The sequence below is a fragment of the Apostichopus japonicus genome, chromosome 11, assembly GCF_037975245.1.
Source record: "Apostichopus japonicus isolate 1M-3 chromosome 11, ASM3797524v1, whole genome shotgun sequence".
NCBI lineage: Eukaryota > Metazoa > Echinodermata > Holothuroidea > Aspidochirotida > Stichopodidae > Apostichopus > Apostichopus japonicus.
The window spans coordinates 1734520-1758648 of NC_092571.1; the positions used below are offsets into that span (position 1 = coordinate 1734520).

At 37.7% G+C, this 24129-nt stretch overlaps 2 protein-coding genes across 3 annotated transcripts in view; one reads left to right on the forward strand and one right to left on the reverse strand.

Annotated features, from left to right (window-relative positions):
• The window catches only part of LOC139975728 (signal recognition particle receptor subunit beta-like), a 35280-nt gene extending 34594 nt beyond the window's left edge, over positions 1–686 (reverse strand). The window contains exon 1 of the mRNA XM_071983841.1: positions 460–686. Coding sequence (XP_071839942.1) covers positions 460–574 — 115 coding nt within the window. The 5' untranslated portion in view covers positions 575–686. The remainder of the gene's footprint in view (positions 1–459) is intronic.
• An 8057-nt stretch (positions 687–8743) lies between these two features.
• Positions 8744–24129, forward strand: part of LOC139975719 (cholinesterase-like) — a 43527-nt gene continuing 28141 nt past the window's right edge. The window contains exons 1-8 of one of the 2 annotated variants that reach the window (XM_071983827.1): positions 8770–9106; positions 10580–10768; positions 11419–11578; positions 13030–13107; positions 13490–13608; positions 15175–15345; positions 15690–15893; positions 16475–16716. In XM_071983827.1, coding sequence (XP_071839928.1) covers positions 8936–9106; positions 10580–10768; positions 11419–11578; positions 13030–13107; positions 13490–13608; positions 15175–15345; positions 15690–15893; positions 16475–16716 — 1334 coding nt within the window. In that variant the 5' untranslated portion in view covers positions 8770–8935. Of the gene's footprint in view, positions 9107–10579; positions 10769–11418; positions 11579–13029; positions 13108–13489; positions 13609–15174; positions 15346–15689; positions 15894–16474; positions 16717–24129 lie in introns of both variants that reach the window. The other variant, XM_071983828.1, reaches the window with a different exon arrangement.

Genomic DNA, 24129 nt, shown 5'->3' on the forward strand with positions numbered 1-24129 from the left:
GGGAGTCGACCGAGTGGGAATTGTCCAGGGGGGAGTTGTCTGGGGTGGGAACTGTCCGGGTGGGAATTGTCCGGGGGTACTCGTCCAGAGGGAGTTGTCTGGGGGTCATTGTCTGGGGTAATTGTCCAGGGGGGAGTTGTCCGGTCACCGGAATTACTTTGTTAAAGATGTATAGCCTGGGGCTGGTCAGCTGGAGGATATCTTTATTTAATTTTTCGTAGTAAAAGAGCAAACCTAGAACATCATATATGACATTTTCACCTTCCATATGTTTTCGAATGATCGGTATGACATACCCAGTATTCAACGTAATTTTTACCGATTCCGATTATGAAATAATCGGCCCGATTCCGATAATGGTTTGAACATTACGCCTAACTGCATGCAAAGCGTAACTAGGCTATATATAACTAAGGTGTACACTTAGGCTAGGCCTATGTCTACTCTAGGTCGACTCACATATGGTAAAGAGGGCAAATCCGACCGCTGCAATAATTGCAACTTGCGTGAGATTTTCATCATCAAATATGGCTTGGAATGTTCCAATCGGTTCTTTTAATATCTTCGAAGACATAGTAATTGCCTTTTGTTGTTTCTATTTAGTGTTTGCTAATTGAAACTTTACGGTAAACGAATGCTGTGTAAGCAACATAAGCCCTGGAGTAAGACACATGCAATATTTTGTTTGAAAAGTTATCCAGTACCCTTTGCACGAAAAGAGGGCGCAGTACCTAAATAGTACACTGTGTTTGGCAGAAAATACTAGGAAACACAATTTGATACTTCGGTGTACCGAAGTTGTACCAATAGGCAATTGTACCTACTTAGGCAAATAAATAAATAAAGTAAAAAATAAAAAAATATAGAAAGGAAGATAAATCTAAAGAGAGGCAAAATCATTACGATCTTGATATTGTGATCAATTCATCTCATGTTGTTAATCAGAAATGTTGAAACAGGGTGCAACTTCCTGATGATTTTATTTTAAATTCCGTTGACCAAAAAAGAATCTTTCCACTCCCCCAAGTCCACTGCCAACCTTTTGTTTTACTTTGCTACTACTGAACCTTAAAAACCGGGAAAGGAGAAATAACAGCTAAATGAAATTGACTCTAAATGAATTTAACTCTGTGTATGTCGACATAAATCGATAAAAATTTGAATTTTACTTCTGTTTGTTTGGGGGTGGGGGTTTGATAGGGGATGGAAATCTGTGATGAAGTAAAAGACCAACTGGAGAGAGGTGTAGTCCTTGGGTCGTTGTGTGGAGTACATGAATAAAACACAAGAGCAACAATGCTGCAGAAGCTCAACTGAGCTTCTATTTGAAAAATTTGTTTTGATTGCAAACATTTCTAAGCAGTATACAATTGTTTATGCGAAAAATAAGGTAAAGACGGGATAACGGAGTTTCCTTTCCAGCCATCTCCTTTTCTCTTTGCCGTATGCTCCTTTACAGACATAGGGCTAGTTTTTTTTTCACAATGTTAGAAAGTTGTAGTAAACATTTGTCTTTGAAGAAAGACATCTAGATAAATGTATTGCTTTAAATTGATATAAACAATGATAGAAGTTTGAAATAAATTTGGTGACACAACCGAAATCGCCAATGGTCCTAATATTATTTTGGACATGCTAATATTATTTTTGGACATACTTATATGAGTTTGGACATGTTTATATAAATTTGGACATGCTTTATATTATTTTGGACATGCCTATATCGTTCTGGACATTTTGCAACAAATGGCGTAAATTCAAACGCCAAAATGTTCACTACAAATATGAAGTTAGCAGTTCAATTCGACATGTTCATATCATTTTTCGACACTCTCATATTATTTTGGACATGCTCACATTATTTTTGGACATACTTATATTAGTTTCGAAATGTATATATAACTTTGGACATGCTCACATTATTTTGGACATGGACTTATACTGTTTTGGACACTTTTGATACATATGGCATTCCGTATGTGTGTGTGTGTACTTAAAGGTTGTGTTTGTTGGTATTGAAAGAAATGGCGTTATAGTTACTATCAGTCCAAGGTACTATTAATGAAAAGCGATCCATGTTTGTTTGAAGAGATCGTGTCCTCCCAATCGAAGATCTGTTCAGAAGTCTCTTTGTTAAGAATGAGAAACATTTTCCAGACTTTTCACACTCTCAAGCTGAATTATTTTAGTTTGATGCAGACTTTTAGTATACGAATACAAAAGCATAAGTAAAAGTAGAAATCCCGCTGGGTATATGAGTACGAGTATACCAATGCAAGGTTCTTAATGTGTGTATTAAACTGTACTTAATTTAACACTTTAGAGTGTATACGAGATGCCAAGATGCGTAAGGTACAAATAGGAGTACAAACCATGGACGCAGATCCTGGTGGGGACAGCGGGACGAGTCCCCGCCAACTTTTTCAGTGGTGGGGACATGATATACCGTGCCCCCACCAATTTGTCTTGACCAAAACGCTGCATTTCAAATTCCCCTGTATTGAACTTTTGCGCAGTTTGAGTCCAGCATTGTGCAAATGACGTGCAGCAGTTCTCATTTTATGATATTTATCCACAGTTGTAAAATATAGGACGGAAATCGCATTTGCGGCAGTCTATAATTGTTTATACTAGGAGAGGATCCCAGACCCATGGTATACAAAAGTCTACTTGGATTATTTGTCCCCTGATTTTTTTTCTGCAGACGCTCATGTATTTCCCCAAACTAACTTTCTAAGCCACGAGATCTAAAATTTAAGGAGGTTTAGGAGCATCATTGGGTCTGGGAAGTGTTATTTCCGGATATCTGGGAGGTATATTTGCCAAAAATATTCTTGTACGCTACGCGCCACCCATGGTCGCGCTCCGCTTAGATAGTATCAAAGAAGAGACACGCGTCCCCATGCACCATTATCCAAGACTGATCTGCGCCCATGGTACAAAACTACATTAGGAGAACATGACATTTATATGCTAAAATACGAGTATGGACATATTATACATCTCCTTCGAGGAATCACCACAAAAACATGAATTCTAAATATATTACATATTCGATAATTTTCAGTTCGAAAATATATACAATCGTTCTATTATGTGACATAGCCTCATATGGTATGACGTTATTGTTGTTGTTGTTATTGTTGTTGTTGTTGTTGTTGTTGATGTTGATGTTGTCGTCGTTACATTTTCTCGGCTTTTTAGGGGGATGGAAACAAAGATGGTATGGTCAGAAATAGCACTTTGAGAATTTTCCAATTTCTATTTTGCACAGTCGAATGGCTTAACAAAGTATTTTAAACAATGGAAATGGGAGGTAGGGCCATGCCCCCCCCCCCCCCTCCTCCTTGCGCACGGTCACCGATGCTGCCCATTCTATATAAGTGTTATCACTCTATAGTAACGAAATGCATTCGGGGTCCCTTAACAGCGTTTTACCTATTTTCTTGTAATATATAGTTTCTATGGACCAGACTGAGTTTCAATGGAGAGGGGAATTTGACGATTGGCAAGATGACCAGAAATACACACGAAGTCCTTACTGTGGATAATAATATGAAACCTGGACAGTTAGCAGACAGAATGCATACATTCCTTATAGTAAACTGAGAACAGAGTCCAGTAATGCATAGAGAAGTCCAGGTTTTCTCTACATGAAACTGGACCGAAAGCAGCATTTTCTGTTGTTGTTCTTGTTTGTTTGTTTGTTTTTTTGCTCAAAAAAATCGGCAGGATTTGATATTAGTATTCTCCTAACAATGCATTCCATCAGCATGGCAAGTTAACTTTATTTCAAATAAGCATGTTAAGTACAAAAATTAGAAGAAAAAAATCTGTAGTGAGCAATATTATAAGAAAGAGTGTCTGGATGAATAATGCTTGGCAGGGGTGATAAAATTTCCGGAAATTGACAAACTAAACACAAAAAAAAAACTATACTATCGATTGACAAGATAAACAAACCCCATTGTATCTTAAAGGGTGTGAAGACTCGCGCAAAAAGAAACGTCTAATGCCGGTAATCTGACCTAGTTTCGAATGAGGTGTAACAGAAGTGTTAGACACCACCATCGATCCCAGAAAATGCACACACAGCTTGCTACCGTCGGTAATTAGACACTAGTGTACAGTCAGTACAAACAGCTGCGGTCAATACCCACAGCACAGTGTACAAACGATACAGCGATGGACATCTCAGGTCCAGCTAAAGATAACAAGGTATCACGTTTCATTACTGTCTGCATTTTGTAGTGACAAGAGAAAAACTTCACTTGCAAGCAACGGAAGGTTAACTTTTTAAAGATGGCGGCACGTTGTTTGGGGCGAGTCTTAAATGCCTTTAAGTGACATACAGTTCATTGGACGTGAATAAACATAAGTGCAAGTGGTTACCTTCACTGGAATATTGCACGTTATGACGGGAACAAATTATTTTGCAGTAATAGCTCATATAAAACATTTGCTTTTGCAATATTAAGCATTATTTGATAAGGACATTTGGATGGATAGATAATATTCATCGTTGATAATTGTTCGTATAAGTATTTTTGATGCGCTATTGGGCATATATACAATCTTGCACCCAGTTGGGACAATTTTTTCTATACTGTAGTGTCATGTCCCGCTTCAGAGCACTCGTATTGTCAGTACGAGCAATATGAATATCATGTTTGTAACAGATCAAGGTTATGAACTGTTTGTACTGTCCATACAGGTGCTTTGAGAGCATGATATTGGAGTACAGTTTAGAGAGGTACTGTATTAGCATTAGGAAATTGTCCCAACTGGCTGAATCTTAGATAACCACTTGAATAAACATTGCTTACAATGCAGATCCATACACCGGTTTGGTGGTTATTTCGGTTCATTTTTTTCGACATGGGAAGCCCATACACAGTCGACCTGCTCTCGTATATCATACAGTATACACCTCTCCCCACCCCCACCCCAACAAGATATATTAATGTATTATACAGGTTACCTCTGGTGACGCCTCTGTTTGATATACATGGGAATGAGTACTAGGGGTTATCAGGGAGTTGTTATGGAAACAACTCCCTGGTGTTATCACTTTTGCAAACATCGAGCAGAATAAGTCTGTTGCTATTGCGTTTTGTCATGGAAACGATATACACACACACACACACATATATATATATACGCGTGATGATGTCACTCAATTTATACTTAAATAATCTTAACATTTGAGTTACAAAGATCAAGTGATTATCCCAAAATATTTAAATTTCATAAGGTGATCTTTCAAGGCTAAGATCATATGTAGCATAATTATGTTCTCCTTCTAGGGGAATCTTTCTTGTGTGACTTTTAAAAAAAAAGTATGATTAGATGGTAAGAATAGATGATTCTGTCAAAGTAAATGAAGCAGAAGCTTAATGTTTATCTGCAATCAGACGTGCATTACGAGTACCACAGCACGAGTACCACAGCACGTGTACCATACACGAGTACCATACACGAGTACCATGCATGAGTACCACAGCATGAGTACCATACACGAGTACAACAGCACGAGTACCATACACGAGTACCACAGCACGTGTACCATACACGAGTACCATACACAAGTACCACAGCACGTGTACCATACACGAGTACCATGCATGAGTACCACAGCATGAGTACCATACACGAGTACCACAGCACGTGTACCACATCACGAGTACCATACACGAGTACCACAGCACGTGTACCATACACGAGAACCATGCACGAGTACCACAGCACGTGTATCATACACGAGTACCACAACACGTGTACCATACACGAGAACCATGCACGAGTACCACAGCATGGGTACCATACACGAGTACCACAGCACGTGTACCATACACGAGTACCATGCACGAGTACCACAGCACGAGTACCATACACGAGTACCACAGCACGTGTACCATACACGAGTACCACAGCATGGGTACCATACACGAGTACCACAGCACGTGTACCATACACGAGTACCATACACGAGTACCACAGCACGAGTACCATACACGAGTACCATACACGAGTACCATACACGAGAACCATGCACGAGTACCACAGCACGTGTACCATACACGAGTACCACAGCATGGGTACCATACACGAGTACCACAGCATGGGTACCATACACGAGTACCACAGCACGTGTACCATACACGAGTACCATACACGAGTACCACAGCACGTATACCATACACGAGTACCACAGCACGAGTACCATACACGAGAACCATGCACGAGTACCACAGCATGGGTACCATGCACGAGTACCACAGCATGGGTACCATACACGAGTACCACAGCACGTGTACCATACACGAGTACCATACACGAGAACCACAGCACGAGTACCATACACGAGTACCACAGCACGAGTACCATACACGAGTACCACAGCACGAGTACCATACACGAGTACCACAGCACGTGTACCATACAAGTCAAGTTCCATTTTCAAAATTATGTAGAAAAGTTTAAAATGCTGTAAAACAAGAAAAATTGTCTGAGGGATAGAAATTAAAATAAAAATCAGATAAATCAGTATCTATAAGTTTTGAAAAAGGGTGTTTTAGTCGTGTTGTATAACTTTTTATCAAGGTCGCATTGAAACAAAGTTTGCACGGTTACGTAACTATGCTTGAGGGATGGAACGCGTGTCGCCTAACGTAAATCTGCAATTTGGAGGAGGGGTGAAGGGGGGGGGGGTACATGGACCATTGGTATGCTTCATCGACTGTGTTTAGGCTATAGTTAAAACAGGGAGAAGAGAGTTGGACTTGATAATACAGTTCTGAGATGGTACATCTTTGTTCAACGCACTTCGTCCTGCGGTAACGCTTGATAAAAAAGAATTAAAAAATAGTCTTCAAAATTGGATATCGGTCCAGTATACGGTTCAATTCCTACTTCCTTTGCAAGCACACACTACTGAAGTTAAGCTACCGTCTATACTAGGAATATAGACATGACTATAGGGCCTACAGGTCTCGCACCACAATTAATTGTTCCATTGACTTACACACTAAACTCGTCACTTTCAAGATCTGCCAAAGCATAGATAGAAGTTTTCAACTGGTATATCATACCCACCACATGATAGCTGAGATCTTGGCCTATCATGGCAAACTTCCATATCATGACAGTTTAGATTTTGAGCTAGAAGAGGAGCAAGTTTAGCATACTGAACCCCCACCCTTCCATCTGCTCGCTCGGAGTAATATCAACATTTAACCAAAGATTTTATAAAATGGTTTATATCAACTTCTATCCTCCCTATTTTCACACCATCTGTACTTTAAATTATGCTCTTTCATATAAAGGCAGAACAAACAATGACATTAACTGATAACATGCTTAAACAAGTATCCTTAGGTCCTTTTACCTCTTTTCTCCGTCAAGAGTTAATCTTTCGAGCAGATTTTACACTATACTCTTATTGTGGTGCGGTACATACAGTTCAAAGATCACTAGCTATTATGTTTGCTAAGTTATATAGTGTGGTGTTTTCTTAGTGGAGGATTTAAATGTTAAAGGGACAGAGTGCGTGTCTTGTCAACCCCAAATAAGAAAATATGTTGTGCAAGATACTAGAATACCGAACTTGGCACTGTCAAGACATTCACAAGCTTGTTTCTTACAATGCGACAATTAAGGTTGCCATCTGCAGCTGCATAAAGATTGCGTTATTTTCTTTTAACGATAACGTATATAGGCTACATGACTGACTAATTCGGTCCAAAAAAGAAGAAAAATTCAACTTTGTCTTGATCGAAACTACTGGCCATGACTTGCACGTACCGCACGGCCGGAGCAATGTGCTGGTAGCATCTATACATTCCCTATACGTTTGAAGGTATACTCACTTGGTTTCAGTCTTAGTGTATAAGGGACTGGGTTCATGGTGAATCTTTGCAGTTTGCTGTTTCTTTTCAGATTCTATTTTGGGTACTTTTCTCAAAACAACAAAACAATAACAAAAGGGAACAGATCAAGGGCGTATGAACCGGGGGGGCTGGGGGGCGCCAGCCCCCCCCCAGTGAAAAATGTGGAGGGGCGGAAGTATCATTCCGCCCCCCCGCTTCGCAAGTCAGAAAACCCCTTTTTCATTTCCAAATGAGAAAAAAAATCTCATTTGGAGCACCAAATTGCATCTAAGGCCAGGTGAAAATACAAAATTAAGTTTACAAAATGGAGTGGGTGTTGAAGTGTGCTATATTGCACGAAGTTGCATCTGAGGCCACCTGGAAATGCAAAAAATTTCAAAGGGGAGGGGGACCCCTCCCCTTAGACCCCTCCCCCAGGCCGTCCATCAGTCTTCAGCCCCCCCCCCACTCAAAAGTACCTTCCTACGCCACTGGAACAGATCATATGGAGTGTTAGCACAGTGGTTAACGCCGGTGCCTTTCAATCATAAGGTCCCCGGTTCGAGTCACTCCCAGATTAATGTATGTCGTCCAGTTACAGAGTTGTTGACAATTAACAATTCATTATTATGGACGTTAAATATGAATGTAAGAGACTGACTTCGGTCAGCTTGCGGCTTTGATAAGCCTATGAGGCTTCTTCGCGAGTTCCTGCTTGCAGGAGGATCTAATATACATACATACATACATACATACATACATACATACATATATATACTATGCCTTAAATGTTCTACGAACAGAGTCACGACAACAAAAACAACAAAGGTAAAAAATCAATGAACTGTCTCAAAATCTGATTGCACAATTGACGCATGCTCTTCCCCTTAAAGGCAAACACGGTTTAAAGTGTGTAATCTGTTTGCCTATTACATCACTGTCATATAGCCTAAGTCACACTAGAGACTTTAGTAGTATAGGCTTCTTCTGTCGGCTAAGTAACAGCTTCATTCCGGGCTCGCAAGACAATATTGTATTATACATTTAACACCCGTCACAGATTCAACATGTCTTCCCTACCACACTGCTTAGTGTTGGCTGTCTTAACGGTCATTGTAGGGTTAGCTACTGGGGAAGACGTTTTCGTTGACTTCCAGCTAGGAACGGTACAAGGAATGTCCGTTGACTTCATTGAGAATAAATTCATCAACAAATCCACCAAGATAAATGTCTTTAAGGTACGTAGATAACGAATTGCTTTGATGATTTCTTCAGAGATAGGCTATAAGATCCGAACGAGGAAGGCTTCTTTAGGGCAGGGTTATAGGAGACCACTCGTTTAGGGTATATAACATATACGCAGTAAGCAAAATGAAGGATATACAGCTATACCTACTATACATATTATTGATTATATTGACTCGCTGTAAAACCATGCCTACGCTGAAAATCCTATAGGCCTATTCTAATTTTGATAATTTTAATATTTGGCATATATGCTACAGAGTTATTTTCTACAAACATTGTGTATATATATATATATATATATATATATATATATATATATATATATATATATATCGATTGTTAATCTTAGAAATGGTAGATTTTCCACCACCCAACGACGTCACAGAATTGTTACTGTACGGTTCCATTGCGGTTTGTTCTATTGTGTATGCCTATATGCTGCCAGAATAATCACACATCATAAATGAATAAATAAATCACACGTGACTAAGGTAATTGGTCTTACGTTACACTGAATGTATCAACATCTCGTATTCTGTGACGTCATAATAGATCAAATATCTCTATAACCCCATAATCTCTAATATTTTCGAAAGTGGCGGTGACGTAATGGCAACGTCACGTCACGCGTTTGCTCTCCTCAAGATAGTAAATGCGATCAAGATATATGGTACGTGATGTGGTGAGTAATAATTGTTTGTATATCGGTGAATATCTCACCATGATGGGAAAGGTTTACTATAGATGGATTTGTATACCAATCAATCAATCAATCAATCAATCAGAAGACATTTATATAGCGCCAAAGTCAACATAAATTGTTCAAAGGCGCTATTAGCCTTGGTCATTGGTAACTTGTCACACCCACACACCAAAGTGTGCGCAATTCAATCAATCTGTCCTTGGGCACCACAGTGCACCACAACCACGTGTCCCCCGGGGGACTTCCCATAGGGTGCAGCCACAAACCGGCGCACGCAACTATATTTACAAGTTACCTCGCAAGTCCCCATTTATACACCTGGGTGAAGTGAGGCAATGGAGATAAAGTGCCTTGCCCAAGGACACAACGCAATGATCTGGCCAGGGCTCGAACCTGTAATCCTTAGATCACCAGTCCACTGCCTTAACCACTTGACCACAACGCCCTCCTAATACCAACTGGGTTTACATCAAAAGAAACATATATTCCGATTTAAAAAAATCATTATTTTTTTCAATCTACACAACTATTGGCTATCAATTTCAATCTATCAGAGTAAGATGCTGATTCCAACAGGCTGGATTTTCAACGATCGATTTAAGTTTCTCGGTTCAGCCAGCTGTTCTTATTAATGCAATACCATACTACAATAATGATGTCATATAGGAACGTCGCCATATAGTAGCTGACGACCAACTTCTTTTTAATGAATATTTATAACTATAAATACTGGGTATACTTTTTCATTGCTTGTTTTCAGGGCATTCCTTATGCCGAACCACCAAGCCGTTACCGCGCTCCCGTAGCCAAGCAGAGCTGGTCCGGGGTATTCAATGCAACTGCTTATGGAGCATCTTGTGAACAGTATGATAACTTACCTGCAATTGACGCCATGTACACATATAGCGAAGATTGTCTTTTCCTAAACATCTTCGCACCAAACCAAACGGTATTGTTTTTGTTTTTTCTGTGTTCATTTTACTCTGACTCAATTACTCTGTTGTATTAAAGTTCGTTATTAATCTTGAGGCTTGATACTCAGATACTCAGGCCTGGCTTGTTGAGGGGGGGGGGGGGGATCAGGGCAACAGCCCAAGGTCAATACGGCGTGCTGGGAAAATATGAAAGGGATATGGGATTAAGAATAGTGTAGTCTCAATTGCAAATAACATACTTCAAAGTAAAAATGAAGATTTAAAAAATGTGTTCTCCGAATCCCGACCTGGCTGTCGATGTTTATTCTTCCCAGATCCAATTTCTTTCCTCTTTCATCGTAGTACTGTTTTTGTTTGTTTCTCCAAGTTACATTAATACAAGTTTTATTCTGACAACACTGTTCATGTTAGATGTCCTTATATAAAAACAACAAAGAGTTCAACATAACTCCAGTAATAAACTTAAACATAATTTTCAGTACTCAAAGGGGCATGTTACGAAAACCAATATTACAAAATATAGAACTAAATCGTGTACTTTTTTATACCATTTTTGGTAGCTTTATCACAGTCGCGAATGTACGTACCATACTCTTAACTCAATTATTTTCTCCGTACAATTTAAACTTTTTATTAAAATAGTTTGACTAATTTATCTCTCCAGACCGGAAAGATGCCAGTTATGGTATTCATCCATGGAGGTGGCTACACTTCAGGATCGTCTATGGCTGACTATTACTCAGGGATCCCATTGGCATCCGTAGGTGACGTCATTCTTGTCACCATTAATTACAGATTAGGAGTGACTGGATTTTTGGATACAGGTACAAACAAACTTCATTTATATTGTTATCTGTATATAAATATATATCTTATATTACCTAACGCAGAGTTATATATATATATATATATATATATGTTTACTATTCCAACTATACAGAGACATAAATCAACGACTCCTATACCTACCACTACCACTTCTCCTTTTGCCTTCCCCCTCCCCCTCCCACCTCTCTCTCCACCTCTCCACCCCTTTCCGCCTCTCTCTCTCTCCACCTAGTACTAGTCTGTACTTAGTCTTGTTAAGACCCAGTATTTAAAGCATAATGTACCTTTCTTTTCCACTATGCAATTTCCCCATATCTATATTTGCTGTACTGCCCAGCAAGGGCGGCGGAACCGGGGGGCACAGGGGGCACGTGCCCCCCCACTTTTCCTCAGGTTAAAAATGTGCCCTTTTTCTACATAAAAATTGAGGTGTCTCAAGTTAGGAAGAGGCCAGGGAACCAGAATGAACACTCGGGAAGGGCCGTTTCCGGCCATCTGAGGGGTTTGTAAAACCAAAAATTTTCTTGTACGCTCCGCGCCAACCGATGGTGGCGCTCCGCTCAGATAGTCGTGCATACAACTTTGCAAATCCTGGCTACGCCCCTGACTTTTAATGAATTTCTGTGGGTGAAACTCAAAGCTATTTCGTATGGATTTTTTTTAAAGATATTAACAAGAAATAAAACTCTAATTCGGAAGATTCCTACATTGGCAACTAGCATGATTTCACCTCATTTTGTCTCAAAAGAAAACTTGTTCCTTGTTTCCCAATTTGCACATTGGATATTGCAGTGCTAGTATGCATATTTTCCTTGAGGGGGGGGGGGGTGGCGTTGATGGAGTGATGTGTATACGCAAATAAGATAATACAATAAGAGTTACTAAGGGTACTAAATATAAGGCTACATCAGTCCAATCGAATTTCTGCAAAGTGCCCTTTGATGTCGGTGCCCCCCCCCCCCAGATTAAAAGTGCTTCCGCCGCCCTTGCTGCCCAGAGAACGCCCGCGTCAACGCTTTCAATTGAGACTATAGTTTGTATCGGACAGATCCTCGGGCATGTAAAATACAGTGCAGGGTAAGCACATTCGTGGTAGGCAGAAACGGACTCTGAGGCATGTACAGATTGCACGCGAGAAAAAGAATATCACAAATGTCTTGGCCAAGACTATCTGTACTAAGCTAATGCCTTGTGAGCCCCATTCCTCACATTCTTCTACATATACACAACCATTCACTTACTTACACTTTTTGAACTCAGGTCCCATCTCGATGTATTACTTTAATTGCAAGTGGAGAAGGGGTGTGGGTTTACGAACAGCCTCCTCCCTCCGCCACCTCCCTCAGCTCTTCCGGCCCCCCTTCATTCCGAAGCGAGCCACTGACATAAGATAAATAATCATATTGATCTGAAATTTCCTTTCTTATTCTTGAATTTTCTCGTTCAGGGGACGCAGCTTCTCCTGGTAATTATGGATTACTTGACCAAGCCGAAGCTCTTCGCTGGGTTCGAAATAACATCGAGGGTGATAAATTAGTCCTTTTTCCGTTTAATTATTTGTATCTTATCGTCCCTGTTACGAAAGTCTAATTATATGTCGTATAATGAGTCGTTTTAATGTTGGGCGACAACTTTTGATCACATTCTAACCGAACTTTTTACCTCCTTTTTTTCAAGAAGTCAATTTTCTTTTTAAACAATGTTGTACAAAACGTAAGTCAAAATGTGGGTGCATGGTTACCATAATGGACTTTTCTACTCTTCTACAATTATTTTCCATACAGTAATAAGAGAAATTTAATTTTCCCCTTCCCATTTAACACAAACCCCATTTCTTCTTTCCGTTTTTTCTTGTCGGCTTTGCAAAATAACAACATTTCCTATTTTAATATTTAATATTCATGCAGCTTTCGGAGGCGACAGTTCCAAAGTAACCATTTTTGGAGAGAGTGCTGGAGCCGGGAGCGTCGACTTCCACTTAGTTTCAAAATTCAGTCGGGATCTGTTCGATCAAGCAATTCTAGAGGTACTTTATTAATATTATTACTATTATTACTATTATTATACTATTATAATTATAATTATTATTATTATTATTATTATTATTATTATTATTATTATTATTATTATTATTATTATTATTATTATTATTATTATTATTATTATTATTATTATTATAATTATTATTATTATTATTATTATTATTATTATTATTATTATTATTATTATTATTATTAATATTATTATTATTATTATTATTATTATTATTATTATTATTATTATTATTATTATTATTATTATTATTATTATTATTATTATTATTATTATTATTATTATTATTATTATTATCCTTTTTTTTGGGGGGGGGGGCAGGGGTGCAGTATATCTTAATTCTGATGGCCATGTTATAGGGAGCAACAGAAATTTTCCCTCTTATATCTTTCAACGGTTACTTTATTCAGTGTTAAGGTTGTTGAGTTGAATTTCAGATCCTCATTGCAAATTTGAATTCCTATAGACGCGGGTCGATTCTCCTGAGGAATTCTTCAGGAAACTCTGTCCGTGGGGACATCGGACTAGTTTTACTGTGGTATAGTAACATATACCACATCGTTTAAAGCATCGGATTAGTATAGGCCTAACTATGGTAGTACCATACCGCATCGTTAAAGCAAAGTCAAGATAAATGAAAACTTACTCCGGAGGTTATTCCACCCAAAGCGCAACAGTAATTTCGTAAGAATAGACCCCCCCCCCCCAAAAAAAATAAATAAATAAATAAATAAAAATAAATAAATACATTTAAAAATAAATAAAATGGCTACAAATGAAACCGCGACATAAACCGTTTGTACTCGTTAGACACAAAATATTCCTGCATTTTGATAACACAGTTAGTAATTCGCAAATTTTGGGAGTTGCTTTGTTATATAGATATAGGCATCGATAAGAATATAGAAAGGAATTGGAAAGAACGTAGATAGCAAATTGGGAGTTTCTAACTGACAAAAAAAGGATAGGAATAATATCATATTTCCTGTGGAAAGTCAAATGACTGGGTCAGAGTGAATAATATAAACTTACAATCCAACGCCCCCCCCCCCAAATAAAAATGCAAACAGGAGGTCAGAATGTAATGAAATGTTCTTATAGACAGTGGCGCCAAAACCGGGCGAGGGTTCCGAAGTATCCTGCGCATGCCTAATTCCCATGCACCCGTGTTGCATACCGTTCCTTCAATGATTATGTATGTAAAAGGGTAAAGCGCCCTCCATCGGGTGAATTGACCGATAAGCCATTACTGAGAACGGTTAAATAAATACGGGCCAAAGAACCGGCCTTAATCGTAGCCATCCGTCTCGGTCTACTAACTGCCTACATAACAACCCGCCGATGAGATACAGACGTTTCGATCAATAATTGTTCGACAAAAAACTGCGAGCATATAAGAACATATATTTTGATTTTATTACTTTACATTCATGCAAACAGTGTGCCAACTCACTGCAGAAATGTTTTGTTCATCCTTTGACATCTTTTTATGCTTGTTTGTTTATCTATTTGTTTAATTATTGTTGTTTATATTCTACAGAGTGGCGCAGTATTGACACCGTGGTCATTTAATGAATATTGGGAGAGCAATAAAGTAAACGAAGCTTTCAGATTAGGTAGATCGGTTAACTGCAGCAGCACAGATACAACGGAGTTAGTTGACTGTTTACGACAGATCGACGCCCGTACCTTGGAAAACATAGCGTCGGCTGTAAGTATACCTTTATTATTTAAGTAATGCTGCCTGCCTGAAAACTGTAATCAAATTTGAGATAAAATTGACGTTATTTCCCTTTTCTATTTGTATAACTGACAAATGTAGATCAAACGTGTTGTTGTTGCTCCCCATGCCTCTCACCCTACCCCCCCCCCTATCCCCACTTTTGTCACCTTTCTCCGTGCAACTGGATAATTAGTCACATATATATGTATTTCTTGTGTTTAACGTTTAATCAAGTGCAAGTATAACCGTCAGGCCTGTTCTTTCCAAACCGCTGTATTTTACCAATTTTTACCGTTCCATATATGACTTCAATGTTGTCATTATGCTTGCAGAACCAGATTCGATTTGGTCCAACTGTGGATGGCACATTCCTGGATGAATCTCCCATCACTATGATACAGCGAGGCGACTTTAAGGATTGTCCGGTCATTGTCGGGTTTAACAGAGATGAGGGTACATTATTAATACTGACTTCATTCCCCGACTACGCCCTTACGGAGGAAGCTCCGGTCATCAATCAGTCTAGTTTCAACATGGTACATAATATTTTCCATATTTTTAATGAAATCACTACTGATATATAGTTCATGTAAAGTTTAGCTACCAACCTTGACAGTATTCGTTACCATCAAAGGATGAATATAATCTTAAAATTATGTTTTCAAGAAATCAAAACACAGTCCATATTGAAATGATGCTTAATCCCTTAATCTCTCAGATCAGCTGTTTTGTGCTTTGCGAACAGTTCATCGAACCTACTGTTAGTGAACCTATCATTACGGTGTGGAAATCTGCAAGTGCCTCCCCCCGCCTCCCCCACCCCCCGCCCGGCTTTTTGTAGTTCCCGTCTGCGTGTGTTTCTCTAATTTTGAGCCTAGTAAATATAGCTTTGAAATGTTAGCAGGTAATATTCAGTGGTATGAACTTCTGTAAGCTTCTATTTCTATATGGGTGTCAAAGTAGCACACAGGTATAGTCTACAATTATGCTGAATCGTTCCTTTAGGTTATTTTCAGCCCAAGGGGAGGGGGAAGGGGGGGTGATGATAGTTCAAGACTTGGACACAAATCGGTGTATTGGGTTGCATAACTTTCTCAGTCTGTGTTCTTGTCGACAGCTGGTAACTGTATCCCAGACAATCTATAATCCAGTGCGATATGAGATCGTAGAGGATTCGATAAAACAGCAGTATGTTGACTGGGCTCATTGGGATGACACGAACCACGACTACTTCGACACAATCGTCGGTATTTCCGGTGACGAAAGTTTCAGCTGTCCTTGCCTGAAGGTAGCGAGAGACCGGGCTATGATGACGTCACATCCGGTTTACCTCTATTTCTTCACCCAAGTACCAACCACGTAAGACGATAATAAGAAAATGAACAACGGAAAACTGACACTGGGAAAATACACATAAATACAGAATATTATGAAAGAGATCCTTATATATATATATATATATCTATATATATATATATATATATATATATATATATATATATATATATATATATATATATATATATATATAGCGTGACGTACATAGATCTGCATTTTTATGGGCGGTACAACGTTGCAAAATGTAACATCAATTTGCAGCTAAGAATCTTCCATTTCATCATCAAAGTTTCTTAAAGGGCCGGGGTCACCCCTCCTCTAAGACCTCTACATTGGGCTACATATCATGTTAGCCCCTCCCCTCCCGCCCCCCCCCCCCTTTACAAAGGATTGTTGCGCCCTTGCTCTTGACAAATTGCTTTCTGCAACGTCTATAGTCTTCCCTATTCATATACTTAAAGGTAGTCAGTATAGGTCCCAAATTATAGCAAGCTATAATTGCTAGAAGTTTTCAAAAAGTACTTTCCTGGAGGTTCTTACTCTTCAAATTGTTCTCAGACATTTTTAAGGCTTACACAAGATGACTGAATGTCCCAGTAAGGACAATTTCCTTGAAGGTTGTAATAAAAACAGTTTAAGAAGTTTGACCAAAGGTGACCATATTTGAATATCTAGCATATTTGGGGCCAATACAGCATACCTTTAACCCTTTGTATCTTGGTAAGCGAATTTTCCGCCAACATTTCTCCTTCATTTAATTGAACAATTGATTATATGGTCACTTTGTATTGTAACAATAGGTAACTGAAACACCTACGAATCTAATGAAAATTAGTGCATATAATTTCCTATCTAGTCAATATCGCTTATTCGATATCGGTGCATATGTGGTATCTTTCAAATCACAACCTTTGCTGATGTACTCACCTTTACATTAATTGTGGAACCAGTGACTGAAAACACATCTAGAAATGTGGGACAGCAATAGCAATTGTGGGACCACTGCCTGGTCCCACAATTTACAACCTATAGAACCCTATTTTCCAATCTTCTGAGTGATCATCTTCATGAATATGCATGGTGCCAAAAATTCTGTATGTTTTCTCATTGTGTCTTTTTGTGTGGAAAAAACACAATACACTCTAAATACACACTAATTTTGATGAAGGGCTATTGTGAATAGCGCCCTCAAATGGTATGGTCAGTGGTTAGGGAAAACACACATACTGTACTTACCTCCACAATAATATTGGGACCAGTAACTTGGTACAGTACTTTATATCTCACTTTATATCTCTCACTTTTACAGTTTTTGTTTTGTTTATTTGCCAGCTGATTAACTCTCATTAGTTTTAATGATCTTCTGCCAGGCCTGTACAGGATATTCTTACTTCATATTTCAATGAAAGCAAATGTCATGACCAACCTCAGTGGACTATTTTGTAGTCCTACTGTACGTGTCACTGTAGCTGTTGGTATACACTACTGGCTTAAGAAGTACTACACTACAGTACTTCTACTCTCAATGTACCTGCAAGCTAGAAGCTGTTATTTTTCAAGGAATGTGTCAAAACAAGTGGGTATGTAGGCTTTTATTGTTTTCATCAGTGTAATGCCAAATTAACCATTCAGTTCTTATAACTATATTGAACTTTGATACTGGTATTAGAGTAAGAATATAACCAGCAATTTCCACTTCAAAAAATATATATATTTACTGTATATATGTTTTGCTGTAAAACAATTTTGTCATGGAAGTAGACTCGTTTCGGTTTAAAATAAATCATGAAAGCATGCATTATTAAAGGAGATCAAAGACTAGGCTCATGAATTTCTTGATTGGGGTATTTCACGGCCACTAGGTAAATATCGATGGTCATGACCTTACTTGCATTGTTCATGTGAACACCAAACGGATTTGAATTTCAGTAGAGTAGGGGTTTCGGTGGAAAAAAATGTCAATATAAGAATCAATTGTTAGCCATTCACACATATACTAGATATTTTGTCTTGTATCATCAAAATTTCATGAGAAAATTCACAAAAAATTACACTTCCATGTGTATCACAGAATAACAGTAAAGGACATATTGAAAATGATGATATCGAATTTTGTCCATTCAAAGAATCTTCAAGTTGAATTTTGTTTCTCATTTATGTGACATAGTGCAGTTTTGATCATTATGGAGTAAGATGCTGGGGAACTTTCAATGTCTCTTCATAATCTGCTACAGAACATGTTTGGATTTTTGTTACCTCAATGAGTGGCCCTGTCCCCATCTTTTTTTCTTTTTTTTGGGGGGGGGGGCTGGGTGGGTGGGGAAGCCTGGGTGGGTGGGGGAGGCAGGGATCAACTTACTATTGAATCCATTTGTCCTATGTAAATGTAACCCTTTCAGAAATCAATTTCAATGATCTATGAACGAACAGCTTGGAATTAAAACAAGAACTCCCCAAGTTCTTTCTTCAGCAGTATATATATATATATATATATATATATATATATATATATATATATATATATATATATATATGGGGCACGGAATAGTTGCCACTCATGACTTTGACTTTGGTAGCCGGGCGGATTTCCCCTCTGTCCAAGCTTAGTACGCGACTGCTTTTAACTCTTCCAAAACGCTGTAAAGGTTTCAGTTCTTTTGAATGTCAAAAGTCTAAAATGGTTTCAAAGGCAGTGCACTCCTACCCCAAATATAAGATCCATAAATATACTGTACACCCTTAGTTTCAGTGGTGAATACAGCTTTTAGTAAAAGGAGGGTTCTCAGTGACTTTTAAAGAGGAGACCATCAGGAGACTGTTTTGTTAACTCTTGTTTTGCGCATGGTGGCCTTGGGTCCAGGGGCCTGCCCAGTTTCCCTGTAATAGAAGCTATATGGTTTAGTTCAGATATTAGCACCATCCGTATATGACTCACCACTATATATTCCCCTTTGATACCATGATGATCATGTGTTAATCTATACAACCATCATGTTAAATTACCTAATGATCATATAATTGACCTCTTTATCCTATTTTCATTCCCCTTCCCCCATTCTTTTGTTTTCCTCCATTCCCATTTGTTTGCCTTCCCCATTTTGCTTCTTCCTTTTTTCTTTTTCCCTTTTTTAAGGGGGAGGGGGTGGGGGACTCTCCAAACGCCCCTCCCACCTGGATATGCACCCAATATATATACAGAAATGAAAATGTATCTTCTTATTTGTTATTAGTGGGGTACAGAGGTGATAAAGCATTTCGAGCGTCAACTCTTGTCAAAGTGCAAAACAATTATAATTCCACCAAACAACTACAGTACCTGTAGTAAACTCAATGGCATGTCTTTGCTTAGGGGCAAGTTCAAAGCATTACAGTGTGACAATCAGAAGGCTTGTTCAATATTCATATGGTTTTTTCACAAAGACTTAGTTATTTATTTATCAGCAATAAAATAATACAAAATAACTAGTTCTTGATAAACAAGTATAAAAATTAACTATGAATCATTGATCCATCTATCGTATTTATGAAATATGATTAATAAATCATCCTTGTTACAGTGTGACGTAAAATGGACGAGTTTTTTGCACAAACATGTATACCCAAAACTCTGAAGTTTAAACAGCTACCATATTGGAAACTCTTTGGTTGCTTTCTGCAATGTCTTATATGACACCTAATTTGTGAAAATTGTTTGGCAATTAATTTAAATATGCAATAAAATCTTACTCAATGTAACGTTACAGCGTGACCGTTACAGCGTGACAATTGAAATGTCAATGCAAAGTCAATGTATAGCGGCACACTGTCATGTTTCAATGGTGTTTTGAAGGTACTTACAGTAGATCGTTCTGATGGTCACTACCATCAGTCTTTGATCTTAGATGTGGAAATTTGTTAAAAAATACATTAATCATGAAATGAAAATTCAAATTAGCATATCGTTACAGCGTGACACACAACAGGCAATTACAAAATTACGAATATTTTATAATGTGAATATAACATAAAAATGACTTGATTAAAAGATAACTTGACAATTTATGTTCCATAAACATATATCAAATAGCATATCCGGAAACGTAGGTATATACAGTATCTGAGTTGAATGAAGAAGTTGGAATGGTGCCACCAGCTTTCAAAAAGGGTGTCAAATAAAATTAATATGTGTTATATTTTCCCTGTCTCTATTGTTTCTCATTAGTCATTTAAGAAGGTGAGCTGATATCTCACATTTGAAAGCTAAATCACTTTAAAGGCAACCTCATTTGAAGTGGTTGGTTCCAGAGGGGGGGGGGGGGGGTGTTTCAATTATGTCTGGGAATAGGACACTACATTGCAAAAGTTTGTGTGTATATCAGCTGTAACGTCACGCTGTAGCAAAATTGTTACAGCGTACGTGACAGACTTTAATGAGTCATTAATGATGGCAAGTCAGATGAACTTAAAAATGTGCTTGTATTTAATGGTTATCGATGTCCTAGGTTTGGAAACAAACTTCATTGCAAATTATTGTCTTGTAAAGGAATAATTAAAAAAACATCAAAATTTACCCTTACAGCATGACATTTTTTTTTCTCCAAAATCTAATTACTGTAGGTCATTGAACAGTAATGAAGTATATATGTTACAGAAATGTTAAGCCCATGGTTTGGATCTCTAGAGTTCAAACAACATGCATCAATTCAGGTTTATCATTTTTATCATGTATATAAATGTATTTAGTATCAACTTGACAATTTTTTTATTAATGTTGCAATTTAAATTATGCAAATTTCAATATGTAAAAGACATGAAAATAGTATTCCTTATGCAGATTAAGGAAATTTTGATTCTTAGCTTTAATTTTGATACCAAATTTGTTACGATTAAACCTATTTGAAGTTTTGGGAGTTATGTCCTGTTTTGCTTGGAACTGCCCTTAGACTTGTTGCGGCTGACAAAATTCCTTAGTTATATATGCTAATTACATGAAATTGCACTTAATTAAGTCCATTCAACTCCCAAATTTCAAGTTAAGTACAGTATTGCTCGCTTCAAGCTAACTCCAAAGAGCTACAATCGTCTTGTAGTACCTCCTACTCAATATACCTCCTTAAGAGAGGTATTGTAAATTTCATTTAAATGCACAGGCCAAAATTATGTCTAATTGTAATTATGAGGCAAGAATTTTCAGTTGGCAGCAATTAAAGTGCTCTCATTTATTCATTCATACCATGATGTAGTAGCTGAACTTTGGTTCAATTGTGTGGCTTATATGTGTGTGGAGGGGAGGGGGGCATTTATGAAATGAGTTTTTGAAAGCTTTTTGATGGCCACTTGAGGTCAACAGAGGCTGTTCTGAAAATTCAGTAAACGCTCTCTCAAACTGGAAGTATGGTCAATGTTGTGAATTGTGATAGTGACAAGTAGAAGCTGCTCATAGATATGGTATAGAAGAGCACCATGTTTTGCTTTAGTTTCATCCCACATGTTGTCACAGCTTGTATTAGACTATTCGATTGGAATAAAGGAAGTTAACCCTTATTTGAAAGGAAGAGAATGCCATACAAGCACACATCATTTCTAACTTGATGTCCCAAACTTAAGTAATTGGAATGAAACTGATATTATTATTTCTATCAATAAGAATATTCGATTGAAATTTAAAAACCAAGGAATCTTTAACTATAGCTTTCTCCTCACTGCGATTTCACGTCAAAAGATTTGATTAAGACACCTGTTCACATTTCTGTTTCTAATATGCAAAACCAAAAATAAGAACCTTTGAAGTGTACATAGACTATATAATGCAAGCTGTTGTGATACAAATTAAGACAAATTTGAGAACCAAAAAAAAAAAGACTTCACTATACAGTGTTTACTGTACCTGTTGTACACATGCAGTCACATGCTTCATACAACTGCCATATTTTACCATGAATATCACAGTATGTTTGCAGTTAATTGTGTAAAATTACCTGTATAAAGACATTTTTACCAATGTTAAGTAGCTCCATATACTGCATACATGATACAACTAAATATAGTGGGCCTTAGATATTGCATGTACAGTAGTAGGCATATACTGTATATACTGGAATCCTCTTCTGCAGAAAAAAAGCCAATGTGAACCCCAAAGGTCAAATTGTCTGCCCTTCTTGGTAACTGTTTCTCTATATTTGCATACCTTAAAGGTCACATTTTCTTGACTTTAGTGGTAATGGGTCCTGTGGGAGAATCAAAAGTCACTGAGAGATTGTAGTTTACAGTTTACAGATTACAGTATGTGTGAGTAAAGAGGTGTAAAATATAACAATAAACTTAATTTTATTTACCCATGTTTTTTTTATTTTTTTTTAGGGTTTTGTAGTTCCCATGTTTTCTGAATAGTTTTTCATTACAGTGTCTGTGGAGTATGCATACTGCACATGTGTTCATTAACTAAAATAACTGAATCATAGAGTCTGAGATTAGTAACTGTGGAAACAGTTTAGAAGAAGCTTCTAATTTGCAGGCCATTAGATTAATTTGCAAACTGTTTCAACTCTCTTTGGATAAAGACTGTTGGAGAACAATTGAAGGTAGTAGCTAAGTAATCTTGACTAATTATAATTAGTTGGCAAATGGACTGCAAATATACATGCAGACTATTGATTCTGATATATATTTTCTCCAGTCACTTTCGCACTTGTTGGTACACATTTAAAGTTGAGAAAGAAATTACTTACCTAGAAATGTTTTCATATAAGAATTTCCACTGATTTCACTCTCTTGCCATACTATTCTATAATATAATGTTCAGTATTCAAGAAGTGTGTTAATTATAGATGTAATGCCACTTCACAACATTGGGCTGAATTTCAGTACAATTTTTTTCCCCAGCATACTACAAAAATAACAGATCATCAATGTTGTTTCCTGTACTATCTAGGTTTTACAGACTTATGCCTTTGAATTATTTTAGTGGAAGGGATAAAAGTATGAAGGTAAACTTCCTCTGAAGTTTTTGGCAGTCCTTGCATGCAGTGTAATGCCATGGTTTACTTCCACCAGAGAGTTAGAGGGGAGGGGGGGGGTGGGTGGCACGGGGTACACTAAACTGTACCATGCCCTATATTGTTCATGCCTGTTTGGTCTCACAGTTTAAAGATCACACAAGCATGTTGGCTATATATTATTATTGAAAACTATGGTTTCCAGAATTCCAGTCAATATCTCAAGAGTTTTCCAGTCCTACAGTATCGTACAAGTTTGGGATAAATTTACTGTTGTATAGTGCTTATTATTCTGTTATACAGTAGCCTTAAAGTACATGAGAAAGGGGAGAAGCATGAGGGAAACACATTTTCAGTGCTCAAGGGCATATATTGTAAACCCTTGTTAAGGAATACTACTTGAGCAAAATGTTAAGCTTTTTTTGCAATTTTTTTTAAAAGGGTAAGTGCAAGCCCAGGA